The 15,456-nt window shown below is 37.4% G+C and overlaps 1 protein-coding gene across 3 annotated transcripts in view; it reads left to right on the top strand.

Moving 5' to 3' along the window:
• CPNE8 (copine 8) overlaps positions 1 to 15,456 on the top strand; it is a 90,086-nt gene that overhangs the window by 31,857 nt on the left and 42,773 nt on the right. For all 3 annotated transcript variants that reach the window (XM_054056477.1, XM_054056480.1, XM_054056479.1), the window contains exons 6-8: positions 5,032 to 5,108; positions 11,646 to 11,709; positions 13,627 to 13,730. In XM_054056477.1, the coding sequence (XP_053912452.1) occupies positions 5,032 to 5,108; positions 11,646 to 11,709; positions 13,627 to 13,730 (245 nt within the window). The remainder of the gene's footprint in view (positions 1 to 5,031; positions 5,109 to 11,645; positions 11,710 to 13,626; positions 13,731 to 15,456) is intronic.

The following is a 15,456-nucleotide window of genomic DNA, read 5'->3' as shown; positions in this document are numbered from 1 at the left end:
AGGCTTTGATAAGAGAACCTTGAAGAATCTAGAGCAAAGTAAAAGACAATAATGGAAGGAATTGTGTGTGTGTGTACATGCGCACGTGCTTCACAGTGGAAAAATAAGACTTTTAGCCATTGATCTCCGCTTAGATCTTCTCTGTAAAGATTTAAAGCCCCTGGCAAACTGTTTTCCATCTCTGTCATCATGGAAAGGTGCTCTGAATAACTGTAATGCTAGCTAGGAGGATGCATAAAATAGAACTTTTCCCTACACTATCTTCGACAATGGGTAAAGACTCATCCTGGGCTTCTGCCCAAGATTGTTTGCACTTCTGCAGGAAGTAGTTTATCTGAATTATTTTCTTTTTGCCTCAAACATACTTCTTTGTACAAATCCCTCATAATTAAGTTCTTTTAAAAAAGAGACAAGATAAGTTAATCACTATGGAAGTGCAGGCAAAGATATATACAAATATATAGCCTTGATTTAATTGTTTGATTACTGGAACACGAATTGAAGATTTGAGTATCTTGTTGAGCCCATGGGAAAAATAATCAAACCAATGAGGAAACACACCGATGTTCTTCTGAAGACTGTTCAGCCAGATCTTGAATTTATATATGTACCTGTTATATTCTAATTACAGACTAAGCATACTCAGACACATTAGGTCCTGTTTTTTTCAATAGTGCAAATTTCCTGGAATTTTCAGGTGTGGAGGGAAACTTTATTCTTTAGACATTAATATCAGAAATAATTATTTTTCTCCATTGATTTAAGAGGAAATCTGTACAAGTTGGTCTGTGCTGAAGTCATCCAAACTGTGCCATACAATATTATGCACTCAGAGAAGAAGATGACTGTGGGAACCCTCTAAAGATAGTAGCTACAAGTGTGTTTCTTAACCACAGTAATTAATTTCCATAATTTCCTGAGTACTCAAACAATCCAGGTTTGGATTGTTCCTTTTGCTGGCAACTTCCTCTTTCCCATAGCTGTTAAGAATTTGGCCAGTGAGTAGGTAGGAAGTGAGCAGAGCATGACTCGTATACATCCACTGGGAACCTGGTATTTCTGAAAAATGTCAGGCCAGTAGCATTTGCATAGCTAGACTGCTCGTGTGTTGTGGTCACCTCATGTGGAATAAGATCTTTCCTGTTCCTTAAAAATAACTGTTGACCCATTCCTTTGGAAATACTCCTCAGTGTCATTTAATAGTTGGAACAGTTTTGGGGATTAAAAAAGAGTCAACCTGGAGAATTTCAATTTCAGCTATTCTGTTTTGGCAAAATGAGAAGCAACTTAAACAAGTTTTATAATGGATATATGAAGTAAGCAGACTAGACAGTACTGCCATTGTAGCTGTTTCTTATGACGTTTATAAAACTGGCTACCTGAAATTAGACATTTACATTCATGGTAACTTCCCAATTTAAGAAAAAAACAACAGAGTAACGAACAGTTATCATTAATAATAGACTGTGGAACTAATAGCAGTTTATCAAAAAAAAAAAAAAGAAGAAGAAAATTGTGGAACAAGTGCTTTCACTTTAGAAAATTATGTTATTTTAGAACATATATATTTTTTAAATTAATGAGGAGCAGAGTATTTTCAGGTTAATTTTAGCTGTTTTTAAAGACCTAAAATTTCTGGAGTTGGAAGGTTGGAAGCCACTGTGCTGCTAGTAGGCTGTGACCTTGTTGCCATTCCTGAAACTTAGCAGCACAAATCCAATGACTGGAGTGTGGCTGTTGATGGCTACAGGTTGTTCATAAGGGACAGATGAGAAAGGAGGGGTGAAGGCATTGCCCTCAACATCAAGAAATGGATAGACTGTGAAAAGCTGTCTCTGAAGAATAGTCATGAGGAGGTTGAAATGTTATGAGTAAGTATTGGAGACCAAGCAATCCGGGGAACCTTGTGATTGGTGTCTTGCCCAACCAAGGGTACCCTGTTGACAAAGCCTTCTTACTACAGCTACAGAAGGCATCACACTTGCAGGCTATTATACTGCTGGGGGACTTCAACCACTATGACATCAACTGGAAAAGTAGCATAGCAAGCTGGAGGCAATCCAGGGGACTCCTGGAGTGCATTGAGAAAAAACTTCTTCATCCAGGTAATAGACAGCCCTACCAGAGGGTTGCAGTACTGGTTCACAAGTGACCTAATTGGCAATGTCAAGTTTGGAGGCAGTCTGGGCTGCAGTGATCATGCACTGGTGAAATTCACAGCCCTGAGGGAAATGAGTCAGGCAAAGAGTAAAGTCAGGAACCTGAATTTTAGGAAAGCAGAATTCTAGCCCTTCAAGGATTTAGTCAATAGGACACCCTGGGAAACTTCCCTCAGAGAAGAGGGATCAGAATAGAGCTGATGCATCTTTAAGGACGGTTTCCATGGAGTGCAATAGTTCTTGATCCCCAGGCGTAAGAAATTAGGAAAGGAAGGCAAGAGAGTGACATTGCTGAATTGAAACCTGATGCTCAAATTAAAAGCAAGAAAGGAAAGCACAGGCAGCGGAAGCAGGGACAGGTATCCTGGGAAGTCCAAGGTGCAGCTGGAGTTGAATTTGACAAGGGATGCAAATAATAGTAATAATAGTAACAATAAAGGCTTCTGAAGTTATGTCAGCCAGAAAAGGAAAGTCAAAGAGAGCGTTAACCCCCTTGATGAACACAACTGGCAAACTGGTAATGGTGAATGAGGAGAAGGCTGAGGTACTCAACAACTTTGACTCAGTCTTCTCTGGCAACCTCTCTTCCCACGCCTCTTGAGTGCATGAACTATAAGAAAAAACACTAGAGGAGCAAAGTTCCTCCCATTGTAAGAGAAGATCAGGTTCATGACCACCTGAGGAACCTGAATATATGTAAATCTAAAGGGCCCCATGAGATGCATCCAGAGTTCTGTGAGAATTGGTTCATGCGGTTGCCAAACCACTCTGCTTGATGTTTGAAAAGTCACGGCAGTCAAATGAAGTCTCTCATGAATCGAAAAAGGAACTTTTAAAATTTCTAAAATGGGTACAAAGGAAGACCCTGAGAACTACCAACCTGTCAGCCTCACTTCTGTGCTGTGATACATCATAGAACATATTCTCCTAGAAGCTATGCTAAGGCACAGTGAGGACAGGGAGTTGATTTCAGACAGCCAGAATAACTTCACCAAGGGCAAGTCCTGCCTGACCAACCTAGTGGCCTTCCATGGTGGAATGACTACATCAGTGGTCAAGGGAACAGCTATGGATGTCACTTGTCCAGACTGCTGTAAGGCCTTTGACTCAGCTCCCTCCCCTCCAACATCCTTATCTCTAAATTGCAGAGATGTGGATTTTATGGATGAACTCTTCAGAGGACAAGGAATTGGTTGGATGGTCACATTGAGAGACTAGCGGTCAGTGACTCAATGTCCTGATGGAGATCAGTGACAAGTGGTGGTAGGGTTAGGGTTAGGGGTTAGGGGGTCTATACTGAAACCAGTAGTGCTTAATATTTTCATCAATGATATAGACAGTGGGATCAAATGCACCCTCAGCAAATTTGCAGATGACACCAAGTTGAGTGGTGTGGTCAGCATGCCTGAGGGATGAGGTGCCATCCAGAGGGACCTGAACGAGCTTGAGAAAAGGGCCCGTGTGAACATCATGAGGGTCAGCAAGGCCAAGTGCAAGGTCCTGTCCTGAGTCAAGAAATCAGTACAGTCTAGGGGATGAAGAGATTGGGAGCAGACCCACAAAGAAGGACTTGGAGGTACTAGTGGATGAAAAGCTGAACATGAACCAGCAATTACACTCGCAGCACGGAAGGCCAACTGAATCCTGGACTGCATCAAAAAAAGCATGTCCAGCTCTGGAGCCCTCAGCACAGGATTTGGCCCAGAGGAGGGCCACAAAAAACAATCAAAGAGATGGAACAATTCTCCTCTGAAGACAGGTTGAGAAAGTTAAGTTTTTTTTGGCCTGGAGAAGATTCCACAGAGAACTTTTTGCTGACTTTCAGTATTTAAAGGGGGAAGATGCCCTTGCTCACTATAGGGGGCTTGGAGTAGATGACCTTCAGAGGTGGAAAGAGTGTTGCAGTGTCATATCAATTAAAGGATATAGTTAAAATAGTTCTTTTTTGCAGGTCTGTTTTCCACTTCAGTAGCATTAGTTGTCAGATGCAGTTCACTGTGGGGGCATGTAACCAACACAGCTCAGAGATGGGAATGAGTGGCCTGGGCTGAGAGAAAAGTGAGAGCTCCTTGCACAAATATTCACTTCTATACCACAGTATCATAAAGTTATAGTTTGCTGTATAGGAATTAGTGTCTCAATTCTCATTACTGTTCGGGAATAAATCTCACAATCTACTGTTACCACTCCTGCCAGTGATGCTTGGAAGAACAGAGCTAGCAAGCTCTTTTTACTTGCAAGATCAGGAGCTGAACTGCAGCATTTTGTTTTTCAATATACATACAACAGCTTGAAAATCCATTCATATTTTTATGCTATTTATGTCACAGGGAGATTTATTCTGAATAATTAGCTGATTCTTAGTAATACAGTTACATTATACAACATGAAAATGAAGTCTGTCATTAAAGTGATGTTTGTGTAAAATTGTCAGTCAAGGATGCTCATGCAGATCCTGCACAGGCTTGAATTTCTGCTAACATAATTAACTTCCAAGAAATTAATAGAATCAGTGTAGAATCTCGTCTGTTTATAAAAGATAAATTTATCAAAATGCTCCAGTTAAAAAAGGTAAAGAAACAGTTCCTGTTTCTTCTAAATCTTTTCCATCTCAGTTTCATTTTTGTTGATGAGCAAAGCAATATAAAACCAGTAAGTAGAGTGCATTAGAATTACTTCTGTGAATGCAAACCAGTATTCTGTAAAATATGTGATAGTGAGTCTGGTTTATGATTCATTATTGCATAATTAATATTAAAATACATGTTCAGCAGAATGTGTTCTGCAATAGTGAAAAGCCCAGATAAATTGGAAACCCAGTTTGTTTCAGTGTGAAATACGAATGCTTAGTTTTTATGTTACTGCTTTTCAGGATTTTTTGGGACAAATGTTTTGTACACTGGGAGAAATAGTTGGATCACAAGGGAGCAGACTGGAAAAAACAATTGTGTAAGTATGGCATTCTTAAATGTTGGGTGAATACGTACTCCTTCATGAGTTGAGAGTTGTGGGTTTTCTTGCTGTGAGGTATCTTGATATAGGGAATTGACAGACATGGCTTCTAAGAGAGAATAAATTGTGTGAATAAATAATAGAAGTGTCTTCCTTTATGAGAATTTAAGTTTCAGTTTGGACAATTAACAAAGGAATTGACTCATCCAAAATTTTTGTCAACTTCATTACATCTTGCATTAGAAATAGTTTGAGTGTACTAACCTTAAAAATGTTTTTCTTCCTAGTTCATAAATTAAGACATCATAAATCTTTATTTTTTGTTCAGGCATCAAGGAAGAAAACCCTCACTGTTTCAAATCAAAACTTTTCTACTTATATTTCTATTGTTCCCAAAAATACAATTCCCCCCCGAAAAAGTGGCTATCTGGAGTGTTGGATTTTCTACTGATCCTAGTAAATTTATTAAAAACTGTCTTATGATCAGTGGCTTTTCTTCCCACTGAGACGATTGTGGTGTTTGCAAACCATTATTCATAGGCATGTACAGATGTTTAAAGTATTAATTATTTGAACAATCTTCATTTTCTATTTCTACAAAATGTTTGAGTAATTAAAAATATTTTACAATCTTTACCTAAGTGTATGCTACAAATTCATATATGACATTAAAACCAAACATTTAAAGGTATAGTGGGACATTTAATGTGATAGTAACGTCTTTTGATTTGGAATATTTTTGGGGGGTTTGGTTTTTTCTTCTAGTAGTAATTTTGCTGTGGTGAATGATCATGAATTTGGCTACTTTGTTTGATGGAGCATTCTTCTTGTCCTATTTTACTGGGCTCATCATGAATAATAAACTAGGTTTACTTCTCTTACTTTTCTTCGTAACTGATTTCCTTGTAGGGCAGGTGAAGATTTAAGGCTTAGCAAGCCTTATATTATCGTGGGCCAGACTTTGGTGAAAACACCACACAGGCCACATATTCTGGATTTGTATTCAAATAACAAGAACCAGGATCTGGATGAATGACAAGAATTTGCAAAATTCAGGATGTACTTAGGTATTGTTTTAGTATAATTGCAAATACAAGAAAACTCCCTAATCAAATTATATTAACAATGCATTATCAGTCTGCTATAAAATTCTTAAGAAATACGTTCCTAGCTCTACATTTTCTTCTGTGCATATATTTGATGTAATTAACCATTTGTTTTACTCAGGCTACCCGTTTATCATAGAATCACAGAATGGTTTGGGTTGAAATGTACCTCTAAAAGTCATCTTGTCCAACCCGCTGCAGTTAGCAGGGACATCTTCAACTAGATCAGGTTGCTCAGAGCCCCGACCAACCTGACCTTGAAGCTCCAGGGTTGGGGCTTCTACCACCACTCTGGGCAACCTGATCCAGTTTCTTACCACCCCCACTGCAAGCAACGTCTTCCTTTTGTCTAGTCCAAATCTAACTCTCTTTTAGTTTAAAAACACTACCCCCTGTCCTATCGCAACAGGCCATGCAAAAAGTTTGTCCCGATCATTCTTATAAGTCATCTTTCAATATGGAAAGGCAGCAATAAGTTCTTTGCAGAGCCTTCTCTTCTCCAAGCTGAACAACTCCAATTCTCTTAGCCTTTCTTTGTAGGAGAGAAGCTCCATTCCTTTCATCATTTTTGTTGCCCTCCTCTGGACCTGATCCAACAAGTCCATGTCTATCTTCTGCTCAGGGCTCCAGAACTGGATGCAGTGCTCTGGGTGGTAGAGGGGCAGAATCACCTCCCTTGACCTGCTTGCCACACTTCTTTAATGCATCCAAGAACACAGTTGGCCTTCTGGGCTATATCTGCTTTTAGTGATTTATATAGTTCATGAGGTTTATACACTGGTTATCTTTTTGTGTACCTGTCAACTCCAAACTCAAACATTAGTTTTAGTAGCAGCTTTGAAGTCCTGTGAAAAATCTCAATATCAGTATTTTGTTATCAGTGCCCAAAATATACCAATGGTAGCCTTTTCCCCTAGATTTTATTAGAGGCTTTTTTCTTGTTGAACTAGAGAACTTAGTGTCATTGATAAAGTAATTCAATAAAAAAGAGCATTCCTCTTGTTTTTATCAAATAGTGTGGTGATGTTCTGTGGAGGTGGCCCTGAACTTTTCATCTTGCTGAAAACAGTGGCCAGCTTCAAGGAGACCCATATATGATAGCTATCATTTTCTCTTTCAAGAACTTTGAAGTGTTGAGCTATCGTGCTAAAAACTCTTCTCAGTACTTGAATGCAATTGAATTCCAAATGTTTATAATTTCATTACAAGTGTAAGCTTGGAAAAGCATCGGAAGTTTCCTATTTCTATGCCAAAAATAATTTCAGGTTGTCTCTAGAACTCTTTCTGGATGAAATAGCAGCTCAGAACAGACCATTTAAATTGATGAAATGGAAGAGAATTTACAGAGTTTTCCTTTAATTTAATCTAAAGGTCCTTATGCAATCATAAAAACTTTAAAATAAAGTAAAAGAAATATTTCCAATACAAAATCTTTGGTAAGCTTTCTTTAGCTATAGTTTTATTTTAGAAAATATTTTAATGGGATTTAATCTACTTGAATTTCTGAGACTTATGTGTAGCTGAAACAAATCCTTCTGAATTGTAAATGTCAGGAGTTTGCTAGCTTTTTGGTGAGGCACTCCTGTAATTACGCCCTTCCAGTACATTAGCCCTGCTTAAATTCTGCGTGTAAATGTCTTATTGCCAATATTTTTTTTTTAAGAAGGTAAATTTCAGCTATTCAGCAGGACTCAGGTATCATACAGTTCATGCTGAAAAATCAAGTAACATGAAAAAACTTGAGAAGTCTTCACAAAACATTTTCACCTAATGTTTTATTAAATTAAGCCTTTGATTTAATTTCCCTAATTTACAGCCAACTGCAAATGATTCAACTTGATTTGTAACAAATGTAAGCTGTTAGTTCTCTTGCTGAATTCCCTGAATGCTCTGATCATTACCACTGCAACATCCTTTAACAAATGATTCATATTCTCTTTAGTATTCAGAATTGAGGTCAGTAATGAATGCATTTTTTCTGAATTTTGAGAGGTTCAAAATAAAGTTCAGTCACCTGATCACAGACTCAGTCTTTTGGACAAGTCCCTAGTAATAACGCCTGTCTCCTTGTCCCCATTGCCTGCAATCGCCTGCAATCTCTCCTGCCCTCCTCACTTTAAAACCACATCTTTTTTTTGTTGTCATCAAGGTTTGCAATCTTAACTTTTAGGTTTAATGTTAATAAGACGCTGTTCATGACTTTTTATTGGCTTTTCCCAGTGTTCAGGTTTTATTTTGTCACTGCTGCTTTTTTGACAGTGCTGTAGCTAGAACTGTGCCTACTTGATTGTTTGCTCTGGACTTTCTGAAGTCTGGATATCTTGGTGTCTGGGAGACATTTGTTGTCTTAGTTAAATCATTAAACCAGTGTATTGCATTTCAGGATTGTTTGCTTATAGACATGCTTAATGTCTCTTAATATTCAAATAACAGTAATTAAATTGACAATATTGCATGTCTTCCATTCCTAAAGGATATTTATTGCTTTGTATATAAGGTTATCTTTACAAAGTCAAGTCCACATTCATATACCTTAAATGTTCTTTATTATGTCACTTGAGATCACAGAGCTTTTGCTCTTTACTGTGTTTCTGGAGTTCATTAATGTTTTGCCCTTTCTGATCTCTGCCAATGGATGTACGAAGAAGAGAATGCCCAAGGCTGTTTTAGTCCCAGTCAGCTACCCTACTGAAGGTAGCACTTTTGTACCTAAGCAGCTTGAGAAGCTTGAATTCCATTCTTTGATTTCTATTCAAGTAAGCTCTGACATTCTTTCAAAATGAAAATTAGAAAGACTTGAAGCTTAAACTTCAGATCTATCTACTCGAGACATTTACAAAAGCCTCATGAGATTCAGGACTCTGTGGCTGCTGTGAGCAGGCCGACTCCAAGTCAAATTGTTTATCACCAGGGGAAGTTCCCTTAGAAAGTCTACCATGAAAGGTTACTCTTGCCCTTCATCACAATGAAAGTAAAGCATCTCAAACCTAGGGGGTCACCCTTGCAGCGGTCTGTCAGGCAGGTTGAAACATACCTTGCTACTAACCTTCAAGGGGAATGCAAAAGTGAAGATCTGCATGCACATTTTTCTTCTTTGCCTTTTTGACAGGCATGACTTGCAGTTTCATTGTCTTGCAAGCACCAGTAGCAGCCAAATTGTCTCTGAGGTAACGGCCAAATAGCATTTGGTCTTGGCAGGTATGAGAATGTCCTGATCCTCCTTCTCTGTTTCTGACACCATTAAGGGCTTTGAGTTTGATACAGTCTGTTGCAGAAGACTGTCGCACCTGCTGTGGTAGTGTGCTAGCCTGTTTTTCCTGTGACTATGAGTATGTTTGTTCATCACGCTCTAGTGTTGCACTTTAGTTTGGGCCAGGCACAGAGGTGAACATTTGCTCTGTGTAATTTCTTTTGGAAAATAAATCCATTCATACAATGCAGGTGAAATAGAGAATCTGACATTTTAACAGTAATGTTTACTTTCTTCACCTGTTGGGTTACTAAATTCATTAAATGCCTTCTCAAGTCAAGCTCCATCTGTAAGATTTACTCAGACTGGTCTTGCATGCCCCATCTGTATTAGCGTGAAAAGATGAGGTGCAGTTATATGCATTATACTTCCAGAAATGACACAGCTTTATTTTCCTTTCAAAAGAGCATCATCTTACAAGACGTTATTCAGAATTAGATATTTGCATATCTGTCTTCCTAGAAGGAAGATGCTAGCCATGTTTATAGCTCTTAGCAATACTTCTTTTAGGATCTACTAAGTGTGTTCCTGAAGGGATTTCCTTTAATGAGGAGGCAGAGCCATTGCAAAGCTTAATGAGCATTCTATGGTAGCTATTTTCATCTGAGTGCCATTGCCTGCTAATGAGGCTGTACTGGAGCCAGCTGGCCTATTTTGGGAGGTTCTTTCTCCTGTGATCTTGCTGTGAACATAACTGAGAGAAAGAGAAACTGAACCCTGGAACTGGGACTTCCTATTAATTTCTCCTATCCTCTTGTCTGTGGTTGTGACTGACAAAGGAGTCATTCTGTAAGTTCAGGGATAAGACTGTAAATTTTTGAATGATCTGAAAATGTTCCATCCTCTACTTCATTACAGATTCAGCTTGCAAAATTGGAGGCTCTGTTTAACCTCTCAGGTTTGAATTCCTAGATAAATTTTCATCTTTCTCTGACCTTCTCACCAACTCTGGAAAGGTCCTTCTTTCTGTCCTTGTTAAAGACCAAGTGGTCTTCAAAATGACCTTTCAAACTTCTCTAGGTGCTGCAGATGTGATGTCTCTGTCGTGGAATCATTTGTTTCTCCTGTGTTCATAATTTCTAAACTTTTATCTACTTTTAAAAACTATTTACCACCAGTTTTTTATTATACCATAGTCTTGCTAAACTTATTTAAAGCTGTAGACCATTGTAAAAGAATTGGAAATATTAAAGAAACTAGTAAGCAAAATAAGAATAACAGTAAATGTTTTGTCATAATGGAAGAACAGGAGTGCCCTCTAGTTCTCCTAGAAAAACCTAGAAAATAAAATAATTTTGAAAATGTAATTTTATCTTCATGTCTTCTTGGAAAGTAATTTTATTCAGGTAATTATTTTGAAGAAAGATGTAAAGAGATCAAGAACTAGAAATAAAATAAGCATAAGCAATAGCATTAGTTTTGAAAACCATTAGAAGTAAATGCCAAGATGTGTGCTAGTGGGCATACTAAGAGTTGTTAAGTTATTGCATAGCATCATACAAAAAGTTGCGTCTAAATTCCCATCCCCCTGCCCCCTAAAAGGATGCTGCCACTGCATACTGTCAGATTATGTGTAGCTTTTCTGTGCCTATATTGTTCTTTTTGTGCTAAGGTTCTGTTCTATTCTGTGCTCTCTGGTGTTTCAGCAACATGTTTTCAGTTGCTGTCTGGCTGAATTATAATTTGTTTTGCAGCTGCTGTGTCTGATAGGATGGTGAGATTTTTATGTGTCTTGAGAAACATTTCAGAATAATTTCTGTAAAATAAGGCTGATGTTTAGTTTTAAATGTATTTCAAGTATTTTGTTTAAGGAGAATTCACAAAAGGATGTATTTCGCAAACCAGGAAGAGGTAGAGTCATCCCTAAATAAACATCAGTGGAAGGATGGAAAACAGGATTTCTGATGTTGTTGTTTCATCCCATTTAAACTTTTTATGCTCTTTCCTTAAAAATTGAAACTGAATGTTTCCTGGCAGTGAGAATAAATATGCAGTGCATATTTATATTACTTGTGATAAACCACTGTTTTTATACAGAACAAGTGACAGGAAAGGGTTACAGTGTAGAATGGCATCAATTTTGTCAGTTGAAAGCTTACCTTGTGCTTACTTAGGTCAGCCGTAACTTTCATAAATAATATTAAGGAATTGAGGTAATATAGTTGTATTTTCTTGCAGGGGAATTCCTGGAAAGAAATGTGGAACGGTCATAGTAACAGCAGAGGAACTGGGCTGTTGCCGAGTAAGTGTGTGTTCACTGCTTTTTGAAAAATAAAATAAAAATTATTTTGTGACTTACACTGCAACAGATTGTTGAAGGTATAATGTATAAATTTGCATTTTGTGATAAATATAAGAAGTTAGGATACTTTTTTCCCTGTCAGTCATTCTTAGTTTTAGATAGCAGAAGCAGAAAGAAGCAGAAAGCAATGTGAAGCACAAAGTTTTTGATTTTTAAATGAGTTCTAAATCTAATTTTTGTTTCCCTAAGTAATTAATCACATTTTAATCTTTTAGTGTCCAGTTTTTAACAAAGATTCTTTTGTTTCAGCCATGAAATTATGTTTCTGTTATGGAATATTGATCTTATGTGAACATAAAAGTAAAACTTTGCATTTTTAACCTTTATAATTAAAAGGTTTTATGCTAATAATGAGTCACATTATTTAAAAAATGTGAAATTCATGTTTATTGGAACAAAGTAGTAAGGTATTTCAAAGAATCACCCTAAAAGAAGAGTTTAAATAGTTTTCTTTAAAGAAAGTGAATACATCCTTGGCAGATACTTATTTAATAGAAAACAGAAGAATATCGGGGGGGGGAAGGCACTAGGGAATTTGGCTGGTTAAGGGGAGAGACATGTTGTGATCTTGACTTTCCTCAAGAGCGTCACCACTTCTCACTTGCCTAGGATTCATGGAGAAGTGGACTGGACAGAGGAGGAGACTTGGTGGTCAGAAGTACGTGGCAGCCAGGTCAACTCAGTTGCTTCCCAGCACTGAATAAGCCAGCAGCAATCCATAATCTTAGGGAAACAGACTTGAAGGAAGAATAGGGAAGGATTATACATATGACATGATAAAGATCAGTTGGGATCTGAGGAGGGGGGTAGTCTGTCAAAGCGTGCTATGTATTGGATGAGCCTGTCGGGTGTCTTTGAAGAGTTTGCAATAACAAGATAACAAATTGTAAATGAAGAAAGCAGCAGTATCAGTCACTCAATGAGAATGTACAGGGGGTCTGAACGGTAAAAGAATAGATATATAAACCTACAAAAATACATTGAGGCTTGAAGAGATTTGTTTCTGGGGCTTTGCTTTTGTGATTTGGTGGTGTGTAATGCCTTGCTTTTTGTATAACTTCTACCTTCTATGCCATGTCATAAGTGGTTAATTTTTTTTCTATTTATGCAGTAGCTATGTTTCTGTATTTACTAAGCTAACCCATTTAGGCCTTATTTTCTTAATTTCATTAGGTATTTAAAGTAAAAAGAAATCTTTAAATTAGTACCTTCTTTCCGGCTTAGTCAGTTTTGTATTATTTCTCCACAAAAGTGATGTATTTGAATAGCACACGAGTTCAAATGTTATTTACCTTTTCCAGGCAATCTCCTGATTCTACACGGTATTTTGCTTTTCTAGAGCAAAGAAATTTTTCTCCTTATCTGTCATCAGAATAAGGGTGTTAGGTATCTTCCAGGCTCATTTTCTGGAAGCCTTTAGGCTCTTAATAGCAAACTGCTGAGGCATTTGCTTTAAAGACAGCAGGAGCAGTCAACTACAGGTTTAAGTCAATAAAGGAATGAGGCTTAGTCACGTCTCACTGGAGTATTTAAAATTAATTCTAATATGTGTTCCATGTCTGTGCATGCACTTCCAAGAATGCAACTTTGGATGTCAAAAAATACTGGAAAAATCCTGAGGAATTCAGTATAGAAATTTAGCCTTCCTTTGCATCCCTTAGCCAAGGAATTATTGGTTCCAGTAGTTCAAATTGCACTATAAGGACATTGCAGGAATGTGGATATGTACAGGTCATCCAGAAGGCAGCTAACCTCATTTATTTTGTTTTCTATTTGTATGGTTATTAGTCATTATTTTATTTGTTTAGTGTAGCAAATTACATGTTCTGTGTAATTTTTTTGTATTACCCATTTCAGGATTCAGTTTTAATGCAATTTTGTGCGAACAAACTAGACAAGAAGGACTTCTTTGGGAAATCTGATCCTTTCCTTGTATTTCATCGAAGTAATGAAGATGGCAGGTAGATGCCTGTTAAGTATTTCTTCTGCTAAACAGTAGACAACTTATTTATTTGCAGATGGTAATATAGTTTTTAGAATGTTTGTTGGATTAAGTAATCATGTTATGCATGTTATAGGACTAAAACTATTGTAGCAAGTACATCAAATATTGCAATGCAGGATTTTAAGAGTTGAATGTATGATAAATATAGAGCACTATGAAAATTAGTTGTAATAAAAATAGTTAAATAGCATTGCTTTTGCTGAGACGTATGCTTTTAAGTAAAACAATTCACGAAGAAAATTATATCTGCAGAATATGCTAATGATTAGAAATTGTTTTAGGTAATAAATATTATATAGTGCAAATTTGGGAATATCTTTCTTTTTTACAGAGTTCTAGGAAATAGAATTATAAAATACATTAAACAGAAGATTTTCTTTTTACAAGTGGCTGTTTGCTTCATTCATGCTTTAACTTGTCAATGTAGTTCAGTCTCTCCTGTTCTGCTGCTAAAATTTGACATGCTAACTTTTGGTCAACATGCTGCTTACATGGGGGTCTAATGACAGGTTGTTTTCTTGGAAATTTACAGTCCTCACATATCATATCAAACCAAAGGCTAGACGTGTATGGTATTACTTATTTCAGTAGCTTAACTGAAATAAGTAATTTATTAGCCACACAAACCTGTGGATGGCTAAGCGTGTTTATTCCCTGCTCTTTCCCTCTTGGGGACAAGATTATAGGAACAGCTTCGTGAATAAGCACTGCGTATCTTAAATTGCAAACCTGGAGGAGTTAGGGCTCCTTTGTGAGTAGCATTAAGGTAATTAGTGGAATTTCTCTGAGCATTGCTGAGAGTGCTGGTATATGCAGTTTCTCTTAGCCTGGAGTGCCATGCTTCTCCACTTCTTTCCAAAATGGAATGAAGTGAACGGTGAGCCACTGATTCTCTGTTGGTCTCCTGCATTCAGTAGGAGGCTGAGGCAGTACTTTTGCACCCATGGGCAGAAGGATCCTCTCTTTCCTGTCTCTTAGCTTCAGGCATGGCTTCTTAATTATAGCCCGGATGAAAACATAGGCCTTTAGAATGCGAGGAAGGATGTTCCATCAAAGGACAACTTTAGTCACATCTTCATGTAGCATTTCAGTAGCAATTTCACTGATGGCCTTGCCTTATATTTTCTGTTGAACAATTCAGTTTCCCAGATGAGGATTCAAAAGAAGTATTTTAATTTTGCATCATTTAGAGAAAGCAGAATGCATTAAATGCATCATTGTACTTTGCCTGAGAGAACGTGATCACCGGATCTCACAGAAGCTTATATGTTTTACCAGAGACAGCCATGGATTAAAAAATCATAGACATATAAAACAAGAAACAAGCATCAAGAAAACATGACTCCCTTGGCTCAGTTTCTTAATCACTAAACAAGAATTAAATTTTTACCATATCGCTTGCTTTGTGGATCTACAACTGATGGCTGGCTATACAAGGCCTGTATAAACAAGTGGGATGGAGGCTGCTCTTGCCTGAAATAACTCCCTGAATGGTTGTAATTCTTGTCAAAATTTGGTGTAAGAATATTTTAGATTTAGAGTTGTTTAGTCTGCAGTCTCTCTCAAACAGGTCTGTCCTCTTCAGTCCTTCCTTCTCTCTGATTTCACTGCATGTCTTTTCTTCTCTTAAATTTTCTCATTGTGTGAGTGTATATGGTTTACAGCTCTTATGATTCCATGTT

This window comes from Cuculus canorus, chromosome 1 (genome assembly GCF_017976375.1).
Source record: "Cuculus canorus isolate bCucCan1 chromosome 1, bCucCan1.pri, whole genome shotgun sequence".
NCBI lineage: Eukaryota > Metazoa > Chordata > Aves > Cuculiformes > Cuculidae > Cuculus > Cuculus canorus.
This window is presented reverse-complemented; position numbering and strand designations above follow the sequence as displayed.